The sequence below is a fragment of the Nestor notabilis genome, unplaced genomic scaffold (assembly GCF_000696875.1).
Source record: "Nestor notabilis isolate BGI_N333 unplaced genomic scaffold, ASM69687v1 scaffold17142, whole genome shotgun sequence".
NCBI lineage: Eukaryota > Metazoa > Chordata > Aves > Psittaciformes > Psittacidae > Nestor > Nestor notabilis.
In genome coordinates, this window is record NW_009918914.1 from 26,067 (window position 1) to 38,546 (window position 12,480).

The 12,480-nt window shown below is 47.7% G+C and overlaps 1 protein-coding gene across 1 annotated transcript; it reads left to right on the plus strand.

The window, feature by feature from the left end:
• Nucleotides 1-3,593: 3,593 nt before the first annotated feature.
• LOC104402175 (chromosome unknown open reading frame, human C1orf95) lies at nucleotides 3,594-12,081 on the plus strand (the record flags this gene model as incomplete). The annotated part of the gene is made up of 3 exons (XM_010009982.1): nucleotides 3,594-3,773; nucleotides 9,396-9,404; nucleotides 12,047-12,081. Coding segments are annotated over 3 exons (224 nt in total), but the record flags the coding sequence as incomplete, so codon positions are not given.
• Nucleotides 12,082-12,480: the final 399 nt, after the last annotated feature.

Below are 12,480 nucleotides of genomic sequence, written 5' to 3' on the forward strand. Positions count from 1 at the left end.
ATATTCCATAACACAGTCACCGCTGCATTCAGCATGGAGGAGACTGCTCAGGGCTTGAACTCATGTCTTCCTCTACCCAGGATGAATGACCCAAACAGTGTGACCCAGGAGAGCTCTCTCCAGGGTGTGGGTTTTTCCTCCAAGAGTTAAACCCCCCCTGAACTATTCCCCTTGTACTATTTTGGTGTGCTCTGTGAGGCCAGAAACCAGTGGGTGATGCTCTTGGGAAGGCCATGGCATACATCAGAGAGGAGGCTTTATCCTGCATGACAACGGACTGGAGAGAAAGGACAAACCCCCTCCTTTGTCTCTCCCTTTATAGTGTTATCCTGCAGATAACACATCTCCTTCACATTCAGTGTGTTAAACTGTTGGAGACAAAAAGCCTTCCATATTTACTGGTGTAATCTAAAAATACCCTAATTCTGCTGACAGCAAAAGCAAACACAGGCTCCCAGGAGCTCTCTTCCCTTGCCCAGTCCTGTGTGGATGCCTCAGCTGCTGACACTGCCCCACATGAGATGGGTCAAAAGAGTAAGCTCGGATTCCCATTGCCTCCCAGCCTGGCCCTGAAGCTGCTCCAGAAGGACAAACCTCAGCACCCACCCTCCTTGTACTAGTTAATGTGATTTAGAATAATCCTGGATTTTACTGTGGATTGAGGATTTTTCGTTGGGAAGATGTAAGAAATGCTTGCTGTGATTTACTTACACTGGCATGACAGGGGGCTTTCAGTTGACATCTGCCTGCCAAGTCAGCAGTTTGTGTCTTTGCTGGTTACACTCACAGCCTGAGACCTTTTGGAGCAGCTGATTTATTTGGCCAACATCATCCCAGCTGCAGTTTGTGTACCAAGTTCATGATTTCCAGGCCATAGGTATTGAAGTGTCTGAATGCACGGTCAGGAGAGGAAATGGTCTGGTGCCCCAGCTCTGACACAGCCAGGAGCTATCAGCAGATCCAGCTTGCTTGCCTTCCTCCTCCTCCTCCTCTCCACCTCTCTGCTTCCAGATGCAAATGCTTCCATATTCGGCAATGTGTGACTACAATGGCTTCTTAAGGGGCAAACATCTACCTTGGCAAATGCATTCAAGACTTTTTCTTCTGCTTCACATTTTAAAGCCTATGTCAAACAAAGCAAAAAATGCTCCTGTTTTATGCCTGCTGGCATGTCTCAAGTCTTGTATTTAAAAATGCAAACAACCTCCCAAAGATTAGTTAATCATAATTAATAAAGAAAATGCACTGGCATTGCAAAATTAATTGGCTCCCATGAGTAGGAAAGTGGCCTAAAGCAGGAATCAGAAGCCAAGGTCCATGAGATTTTAATCCTAGTTTCTGTATCAATTCCCTGTCCAGGGACGGTCACTTGACTGCTTTGTTTGCTTTATTCCTGTCTGAATGGGACTGGACATTAGCTTAGTCACTGTGGTGTTTAGGGGATCAATTAGCTAATTCAGCAGCTCCCTAATGATGTAAAAATCTTAAAAGCTTCACTGGAAGGATTCGAAGCTGCAGCTTAAGAATTATTGCTCATTTATGACCTTTTTTTGGTCGTAACATCTTGGAAGAGTTAAAAGTAAGGCAAGAGGGGAAGGTTTTCATTTCCATTTCAGAAAGAGACATGCATTTCCATTTGGCAAGATTCTGTATCCTGATGGGAAAATGTAAACACTCAGTCTCTGATCTTGCCTCAATCCATATTTAATCTCAGAGAGTGCTGTGGTGTAACTTTGCAGATAACAGTATCACAAGCATGTGGGAATATTCCAGGCTTCCTTCTGCTTTGGAGAAACTATAAAGGAAAAAATACGTGAAGTGGGGCAGAGATCTCACATAATCCCAAACAGAGGACACAAAAGACATGTAAATCCCAAGGGGATTTCTCCCATGGGAGAAGAGGCTGCCCCTCTCCTTACCATAGGACTGCCTCCCAGCACCCCAGCAGTGCTTCCCCATTCCCCTCTGCCCTGGTGCTGCTCCAGGCAGCAAAGGGAGCAGGAGGGAGTGTAAAATCAGATGGAGCCAGTGGCAGGAAGACGAGTGAGGTTCCAGGAGCTGGTGGGGTGTTGGGAAGATGCTGGAGCTGAAGCCTGCAGAGACTAAAACCAGGCTGTAGCCAGCCTTCATCAGCATTTTGGCATCTTAATTGCCTGTTACCCTTGTCACTTATTGAAGGAGATAAAGCAATGGAAAAGATTACCTCCTTCATCACCCTGGCAATGGCCAGGATGAAGTGGTAATTTGCTCCTGACCAGATCCTTCTGCACTCTCTGTCTGCTGATGTCTTCTAGAAAGGTGTAAACACAGTGTTTCCTCCCTGTCTTCAGTTAAACCAAAGGACTCTCTCCTTCCCCCAAGTTCAACAAGGCCCTTGAGTGCACTGAAGATGAGCTCATTCATTCACATCTTCCAGGGCATCTGCAGGCTTCTATCCTTTAATAGGAAAAGGGGTAATACTTGTAGAAACCACTGGACATTATGCTGCGGGACCTTTAATTCAAGACATTCATTAAAGAAAGCATTTCACAGAACTAGGTTATGCAGTACAGTCCTTGTTGAAGCTTTGTACCTGCCTTAGCAATACTGTATTTGTATAAAAACCCCCAAAGACAATTCATAAGGTTAAGGAGTGTCAAAACGCATACTTGGATCCGGTGACTGAACCTGCTGGCCAACAGCTCATACATTGTATGGGTCAGAAACAGTTTCTCCTGCTCTTTGCCTGTTTATTTCTGCAGGTTGTTTGGGGGACAGACAGGGCTTCCCCGGGCTGTGGGTTTCAGCTTGCCATGGGCCCAGGACATCAGCTGCAAATAAATGATCAGTAAATTTGGTATATTTAGGAAGAATCTTTGTAAAGGCTGCTGTGGTGCGGTTTCCTCCCCTGCTTTAACTTCCATACATCAACAAGATCCTTCATCTGAGTTGTTTTAGGAAGTCTGAAGGGTGATTGCAAGTTTTGTAGGTAGGTCTCAAGCAGAGCCATGGACTACACCACCAAATCATGGCTTCATGGCTCCAGCACCGGTATAGCTATTCCTGCTTTGTTTAAACATGCTCCCAGGTAACTTGTGTCTGGGGAAGGTATTGTGCAAAGGTGCAGTGCCACATTAGCACCCCTTTTAATCTGTGTGCTCCTCCGGAGCAGTATCTGTGAACAGTATCAGACTGCCAGATCCACACAGCTTTATAGAGCCATTCCAACTCTGGGTGCAATTTTCCACTCCAGAGCTTCTGTGTAGTAAATATTCTCCCCAAAAGAAACCCACCAAGCAGACAAAAAGGTATTTCCACAGACACACAGCACTCCCTTGTCATCTGCCTACGGTGCATAAGTGGTTACTGTTGGGTGGGGGGAAAGGAGCAAAACCCCAAAGAGCTTTTTGTCCACCCTGGTATGTATCAGTGTAATTCAATGGGAGAAAGTAGCGTGTTCGAGTGAGATGTGACTGTCCCTCCATATGTCCTCCTGTGTTCCCAGCACTGCAGTGAGAGCACAAGGAGTGGGATGCTGTAAGTGGGTCTAAGGGAAGGAATTTGGCACGAAGCCGTGGCTTTCACTGGGTGTTTTGTTGCTGCTCTCTCCATAGGAACGTTTGTATCTGCTTTCACCGTGCTGTGCGGAGCCCGGACTGACCTCCCCGACAGGCACATGTGTTGTGTGTTCTGGCTGAACATTGCTGCTGCTCTGATTCAGATCCTGACAGCGATCGTGATGGTTGGCTGGATTATGAGTATATTTTGGGGGATGGACATGGTCATTCTCGCAAGTAAGTACAGTGCACTCACCCCCCTGACTTCTATCTGTGCTGGGGGTTGCTGATGCCCCTGAATGCCATCGGACTGTAGGGAAGAAGAGCCACAGGATGGGCTCTGCAAGCCCATGAGAAACACAGCAGGCTGGGAGGTGGTTGTGATGGGCCCCATGACACACCTGGAAGAGCCTCATGGGTTAGAATCTTCCTTTCCCCTTTATGAAATGGAAAGTGCAGGAAGGGATGAAGCCCCCAGCACTGTGAACTCCACTGTCCTGCCCTGGTCACAGCTCTGTGCGTGTTTGAACGAGAAAGCCCTTTCTCCCTTGTGACTCCGGCTGCATCCCTCTGGTTAGTGAGACCTCCCCTTGGGCTGGTTCTGCTCCCAGGGAGCATGTGGGGCCAGCTGTCCACAGAAAAGCCCTGGGGCTCTCCTGGGCCCTCCCCTTGCTCCCCAGAATACACTGACCCACAGGCTTTTCTTGATGTTTCACACCAAGATCTTAGGCTGAGGAGGAGTGTTTGTATCTACTCCCAGAAGGATTTCCCCTACACTCTTTAAGGAGCCTCCAACACATTAGTTTAGGTGAAGAGAGGAATCCTTTTATAAACATATATAATTTAGGTCACCCAGTTAGTGTACATTACCAGCCTAGAATACAGGCTTTATCTGCTAAAGGCTTCTATGGGTGTAAAAGTTGTATCATACCTGTATCATATCACATAGAATTAAGGTGACAGCCTCGCCTCCAAAGCCAGAAGCAGCTTACAACTCAGGGTGCTGATCGCACCCCACTCCATTTCCAAAGGCTGGCAGAGGCTGTTGGGCATTGCCCCAAACCAAACAAGCCTGAGATCCTTCAGGCTGGCAGGGCAGGCAGTTCCCAAAGGAAACACTCCCAGAGAATGTCTTACCAAGCAGCTTTTGCTTTTTGGTTTGAAGGGCTCCACTTTGTCATCATGAAATGGAAAAACCAACAGGAAACCAGTGCACATCTTCAGCTGCCAAACCCAGGGTTTAAGCCCTCTCACCAAACCCCTAATTGCTGAGCTAGCTTCAATTTACAGGCTGAGTTAAGGGCAATCCCCATGCAGAGCAAACAATGGATGTTTAAAACCTGAACATAAGCGAGGCAAAAGGCTTTCCTCAGGATAAGCCCTTTGTTTTTCCCTGCAAACCACATGCTAAGTCTCCTCTCAGGTGTACCCACAGAGCAGGGGTAGCCTAAGCTGTTTCTGAGGGTGAACTGTGAAATCGGTGTACATCTGTGACGTGTCTTTAAGAACCTGCCCAATCTGTGTGTAATCCCATAATTACATGTTCATAATCATACACTCTCCTGCTGTTCCTCTGCTGGACAGCCTCCATGTGCAGTTCTCCTGAGGTCTGCAGTTGTGGGGAGAGGCAGGAAAGCATCTGTCCAGATAAGGGGCTACAGCTGAAACCATGACTTGCTTTCCTCCATAGTCCTGTTCATGTGTGTCCTTCAGGTAGAGGGGCTGGGGGTCAGGAGGGTCTTACTGTAGGTTTTCCAGTTTGGTTCCTGGGGAAAACCATACACCATGGAAGTATTGCCCCAAAGCTGTGCCCCGCACCTTGCTGGACCTCACCAGTCTGGGAGGCAGAGGGTGGATGAGCAGCATCTGATGGGGATGGTTAGGCCAGGAGATCCCTAACCATGGAATCATAGAATGGTTTGGGCTGGAAAGAACCTTAAAATCATCCAGTTCCAAGTCCCCTGCCATGGGCAGGGATGCCTCACACTAGACCATGTTGTTCCAAGCCTTATCCAACCTGATCTTGAACACTGCCAGGGATGGAGCATTCACAGCTTCCTTGGGCAACCTGTTTCAGTGCCTCCCAGTAAAGAACTTCGTCCTTATATCTGCCCTGGATCTCCCCTGTTTAAGTCTGAACCCATCACACCTTGTCCTATTGCTACAGTCCCTGACGAAGAGTCCCTCTCCAGCAGCCACAACAAGAGTATTTCATCCCAGCCCCTCTGGTGGCAGTAGAGAAGGTTAAGAGGAGTCAACATGTCTTATGTTAACTAGCAATATATAATCTGACAAGTTGCAGCCCTTGGCAATTTCTTGCTGTCTCATTAAATAGCTGGTTTTTAAGTTTACTTACCATGCAGAGAAAATAATGGCTAAATAAAGGAGCTCGTGGTTGATGGAGAATAAAAGGAAAAGACTCATTTTTCAATCAAAGCAAAGAACAGAAGTGATCAGTTTCTCCCAGTTGGATCAAACAACCCTGTCAGAATCCAAATGGGTTGGTTTTTCATGTTTCGTTTTCATGTGAAAAAACCCCTAAAATGGTAATAACTTTCAAATGCAACAAATAAGACATTTCACTTAAAAACACTGTGAGGAAACAGTTTGCTTTGGTTGGGTTTTGTTTGTGTGCAAACTATTTGATGCACTAGACAGAAATTTTACACCACTGCAACTTGAATCTCTGTGCAGGTGGGAAATAGTTAAATATGAAATTACTGCCCACCTCTAGTCATTCTCACCTTGAAATGGCCAATTCCAGGCATCCCTGAGAGGGTGCCATGCAATTTTGATGGGCTAGAGGAGGGGCACAGGGGGGAATTGTCTAAGCTGATGGAGACTAGCAGTGAGGAGAAGGGTGGGAAGCAGCTGGAGCTCGGAGACCATGCTCTGGCTTTCCCTGAGGGATGGATCAGGATGGATTCCTGAGTCCCTGAATCAGGACCTGCCTGTCTGTTAGCTGGTAAAGGGTTGGGTGGGAGTTAGGGAGGCTTGATGATGTCTTTCATCTTCTAGTGCTAATTCTCAGCCATTAAAAGGGGGAGCTTGCTCCAAGGGAGTGATCTGGGGATAATGTAATGCTGTATTTAATGAGAAGAAAAAGAGAAGAAATACAGGCAGTCTTGTATACTTCAGTTCCTGGAAGAAATAATCAAACTGCATCAATCAATTGATTGCATGTATGAAGAAGATAAAAGAAACTAAGTCAGTCTGTGTGGCCTGGGTGAAAATGCACTTGAGAACTGTGCTCTAAATGCATTGGAATGGTAAACTGGAATGAAATAAGGAAAGGTGTGTTGAAAGGTCCCTCCTGAATCCAGCTCTGCTCAGTATTTTCATTCATGGCTGGATGATGGACTGAAGGCGCTTGCCTTCAGTCAGCCCCAGCTGACGACAAGGCAGCTACAAGGCTGGCAGGCATGGTGAGGGCAGTGTATGGATTCAAGCAAATCAAAGAAATTAACTGAAAATAAATGCTGCTCAGTAAAGACAAGCCGGAGATGCTAAGGAAGGATTATAATCAATTGCATAAATACACATTAGGGAGAAACTTGTTTTTCAGAGAAGGATGTGGTGGCTGCAGTGAGTCACAAGCTGCATAGGAGTGCATTGCTGTGGAGGGAACAAACACCATGAGGCAGGTAGGAGAAGGGCCTGTAGGACATCAACTGGTCCCCTCACATTTAGTGGCACACCTAAAGATGTGGTGAGGCTTATGGCCAGCTTTGTAGGCTGTACTTCACATGGACAACTTGGAGAGAGTCCAGAGGACCGTGAGACAGCAAGTGATGAAGACGTTCAAAGGCAGGAGTTTAGCCTAAGACAGACTTACATAGCAGCAGGGATGATCTGTGTGGAATTAGGAGATGTTTTCCCTCTGGTAAGGTCAAAATGCTGAAGAGGTGGCATGGCAGCATCTGTTCTCTGCCACTGGAAGACCCCAACAGCAGGTAGACCCACATCTGTCACGAGCCAACTGACCTCAGAGAGTCCCATCCAGCCCTCATCTCCTGTAAGGTGCCCTTTAGCAGAAGGAACATTAATTGAATGCAGTTTTGCTGTCACACTTTAGTTACTTTTGGCAGCACAATGACATGGGTCATTTTCTCTGCTAATTTAAATGGATTGCCAGCTGGTCCCATTAAATGCCAGACATCTTCTTTAAGCAGCCGTATGGCTTTGGGAACTGTCCTTTCCTTTACTCACTGTCTGAAGGCAAAGGTAGATACTGAATTCTTTTGAACAAAATAATGTGGACTCTCCCTTTGTTGCCCCTTTGTCACCCCTTTGTCATGGCTGAGGTGAAACAGAGCTAATTGGCTTGCCAAGACCAACTGGAAAATGAGCCTCCTAATGCTTTCTGGGCAAGGTTTTCTCTGCTAATGGCACACCTTGTCCCCAGCCCACACAGCACACGTCTTCATTAGCTGCATTGTGCAGCACGAAGGCAGAGGAACAGCCTTTCCAGGAACTCCCCAGCGGTGCAGAGCTTGTTGTGAAAGAGTTTGTGCTGTTTCCTGACAGAAATACCACAGAAATCAATGCAGTAATTCACACCGAGGTGGCACAGGGGACAGAAGTCAGGCACTGTATGTCCAGGCGTTGTTTTGCTCTAATGAATGCAGCCAAAAAGTCAAGCGTGGGCCTATGAATGAGCCAAGGCACCATCACTTGTGGTACCACAGGATGGGGACTCCTGCTGCAGCCCCTGCTCCTGCAGTGGGCAGCTGCCGCTCAGGGACTGGTTGCCAGCCGGTAGCAATAGATTGCCTGTAATCTTGCTGTCCACTTGTCACTCCTTTGCTAATTACAGCACTCAGACCTTGCCAGAAGCAGCAGCAGATGATTGTGTGGTTACAGTACACACGGGCTACAAGGGACTTTGGAGAGCATCACTGAGCCTCTCTTCTCTGCAGGGTCTCTGCTAGGGCAGGTAACGCAGCTGCCCTGGGAAGGAAAGGGAGCAGAAAGCACTTGAGAGACTCTGAAGAGAACGACATCCTAACCCAGCTGGTAACCCTTCATGAGGTGAAGGGAATTCTGAGGATAAATCACCCACTCAGACCGGTTACTTTTTTATTTTAAATAAATGTTGCTGTCCCCCAAATCATCCCTGAGGGAAGCACCTACCAAATGCTGCAGTAGGGTAAGTTTTTATAGTACTGTAGGGATATGAAATACCACCAGGGTTTGCAGCAGGCAGCCAGGCTGAGGCACGCTGCGATTGTGAGGTACCTTAGGCATAAGCAAGTGGTGAGCTGAAAAGCAGATGAGGATTCCTCCATCCTCTTTAAACATGAGCTCTAAATCATAGAATGGTTTGGGTTGGAAAGGAGCTTCAGATCATGTAGTTCCAACCCCCTGCCATGGGCAAGGACACCTCACACTAGACCATGTCATCCAAGGCTCTGTCCAACCTGGCCTTGAACACTGCCAGGGATGGAGCATTTACCACTTCTGTGGGCACCCTTTCCAGTGCCTCAGCACCCTCACTGTAAAGAACTTCTTCCTTAGATCTAACCTGAACTTCCCCTGTTTAAGTCTGAACCCATCAGCCCTTGTCCTGTTGCTACAGTCCCTGATGAAGATGCCCTCTCTGGCATCCTTGTAGGGCCTCTTTGGATATTGGAAAGCTTCTCCAAGGTCAGAAATTACCTGTTTCAAACAAGGATTTTCAATAGTGCTTAGCCCTGGTGTGACTGTCTGATGGTAGAGCAGCTGTTCCGTTTGCTCTGCAACCCCGATTTATTCATTCTTTTCTGGTTCTCCATGTGTTTCGGATATATTGTCTACAGTTACATTTCTCCCTCTCTCTTTCTTTCATGTTCCTTTGCCTCCTTTTGTTCACCATCAAAGTTTCACAAGGTAAGTCTGTTTCTGTTCTTCCTCCTCCTCCTCCTCACACCCTGTGTCAGCTCCCCACTGACAGCAGCGAGTATCAGCCAGGACAAGCTGTTTGGGATTCATTTTGCCTGCCCCCAGCCCAAGCCCAGCTGTGTGCCTCTGTGTCGCCTGTCTCTGTGTCTGTCCTGTGGCCACACAGCCCCAGCACTGAAATGCCCCTTGGGCTGCCCCAATGGCACCATCAGAGCAGAGCAGGGACCTGCTTCAGCCTCAGGAGCATCCCAAGGCCACCTTCTGCATGAACCCGGTCCCTGTAGGACAGCCTGTGCACAGAGTGGTTTCTTCTCACCTGAATCTGACTTGCAGTGGTTTACAGAAGTGCAATTTCAAGCAAACTTGGTTAAATCAGCAGTTTTGTGCACAGATACTCAGACCCAGAGCTGTCTGCTCCCAGAACTGCACCGTAACAGTAATGCAGGTGTACTAAGGTAAAGCTGCTTCATACAGAATAGCTATCCCTATGCAAGAAATGTAATAACTATTTTAGTATATAAACTAGTAAGTCTGAACTATGTTAATAAGTTTAGGATAGGACAGGTCATCTTTTGGTTTACTTTGGTCCTGTGAAGAGGTACAGAGTCTGAGCTACTCTAACTGGCTTCCAGTCAGCTCCAAAACTGGTGGCAGGACTGAAAAGGTTTCTGTTATATCTTATAAAAGGCATGGCTACACAAGCAAGTTACTGTAAGCATAACCCAGCCTGGTTTCTTTAGCTAAGGTTTTATGGCATGCCCCAGCTCTGGTCCATGTGGTTGGCTGGGGTTTTTTACTGTGCTCCCTAAACAAATTTAACCTGTGGTGTAGACAAGCCCATATTACAGGTTTCCAACCAGCTCATCTTTCTTTCAGAGCTGACTCACACTTAGAACATAGATGTATAAGAAACTCTCATTTTTCCCCCTAGAAAAAGCTGTTTGAAAGATGTGAGTCTTCCTATTCAGCTGCGTATGATGGACAGCAAGGCAGTGCAGGGTAATGCGTGCTGACAAGTGTCATTAATCTCCTCCTCTATTCCTTGGGCTTGTTTAGCATCAGGAGGTCCGGACTGCCAAGGCTGGATGCATGCACAGACGTTTCCATAGCACAAAGTTCATTTGCCAGGGCCAATTCTTAGTTCAGCAAAAAATCCCTTAAAGATAGAGGTTGTGGTACCCGCTGGTATTTTGTGTTCAGCTTTAAGGCACTTTACAAAAGCCTGACATAAGGGTTGGAAAGAAATATTAAAAAGCATCAATGGAAAAGTGCTTGAAGAGCATCCTGAGATGTGAAATCTCAGACTCATTTGAAATGCAGAATATAAAAATGACAGGGTACTTATGTTATTTAAATAAAGAAAAAGAAAACCTCCAAGTTTTTAAAAGGTTTCTAGATGAAAGCTCTTCACTGCAGTGAAGGTAAGGACAGTTGGTTTCCTTCTTTAAAAAGGAGACCTTGTGCATTGGTACTATTGTAGTAACAATCCCAGCTTCTGTTAAGAAGAAAGCAGGTAAAGCTTCTGGAGCAGTCATTGCAGCCACCTAGGAAAGTGTTGAAAAACCCAGTATTTTTCTCCTTATCCTGTATCTGCACAAGAGCTGCGGGTGCTCTTTTCTGGGTGCTCTACTATTGCCCTTCCTGGATCCTTAGGGAAGGAGCCTCTTTATGGGGACATCCCCATGGGATTTGCAACCCCCTCAAGCACTACATGTGGGATAGCAAATACAGCATGGCCCCAGACCCAAGAGCTCTGCTGCTTTAAACCTTGTAGCCATGGAAGAGGAGGGGGGTGGAGGAGGCAGCGTCCAGGCAGTTTTCCAGTGCTCTTGACACTTAGTTTTCTCCGGTTCCACCTGACCATTGCTGTGCCCCAACAAAAGCACCTGTAATTCCGCTGGGCTGGAGCAAAGCAAGTGCATAACGAGGCAGAACTTCACAAGTGAAAGGGCCCAGAGACATGCTGTGGTCCTGTTTGAACTCCGACACATCAGCCTGTGATTAAAGGCATCCCCCCTTCTCCCCCAAGAGATGTCTGTTCACCTCCACAAACTGCAGTGCAGACTGGTTGCTGCTGCAGAGCTCTGTTAGCAAAAGCCAGCATGGGAACAAGAAGGTGGACAGGGGAAACCAGCCTCCTCCTACCTGGCAGTCCCCTGCAAAGATGAGGTTCTGACATAGATCACAAGTAGAGATGCACAGCCACCGAGCTGCCAGGTCAGCGCTTGGGAACAGCCATGTCTGGAGCAGTATGTAAGGACATGCATTTCCCTGTGCTGCAGAAAAACACATTCCACACATTTAACACATTTGTGTTATCGGGCTGGACTGGAATTGGTGGCTGCCAGTACCTACTGCACCTTTATAACCTCTTCAAGGAGACGTGCCTCTGCCCATGCCAGGGCACAGCAGCAAGGCTGCCTGCCTTCCTGTGCCCAGGAAGGTGGTTGCACCCCATGGCTGCATGGGGCAAGCACTGGCTAAAGCCAGGCAGGGCTGAGCCTGACCAGGGCAGTGCCCCTCTTTTCCCCTATAGTTTGCCACTCCTGGTAAACCAGGCTCGTGGCTCACTTGAGGGTCCTTGTTAGGAAATAACACTAATCATGTTCCCTTCCCCTCCCTCCTCACAGGCTACAAGGAACAGGGGATCCCACAGCAACTGTAGTGGCTGGGACAAGTATGGTCAGAGAAACACGGCGAGAGATTTCCTTTGGCAGCTCTGGGCCACGGACCTTTTCATTACCCTTTGTCTTTCTTCTTCTTCTTCTTCCTTTTGTTTTGTTTTGTTCTGTTTGAACCCGGTCCATCTGCCCGTCCAGCGGAGCGGAGGTGCAGAGCAGCCGACGGAGACTTGCACTGATCCCACTGAGCAGCAGAGATGGGGCAAGCACAGCGTGGGGTAGGACTGGTCCTGGCCAGCACACGATGGGCAGCTGATGAGGAGGATGGTGCCAGGAGAAGGAAACACCCTTGGCAAAGGTGGCACCCGTGCAGGCAGCTGAGCCAGGGGAGCAGGAGATGCTGCTTTCTCCCTCTTCCCAGGAGGAAGTAGCTGAAGATGTTT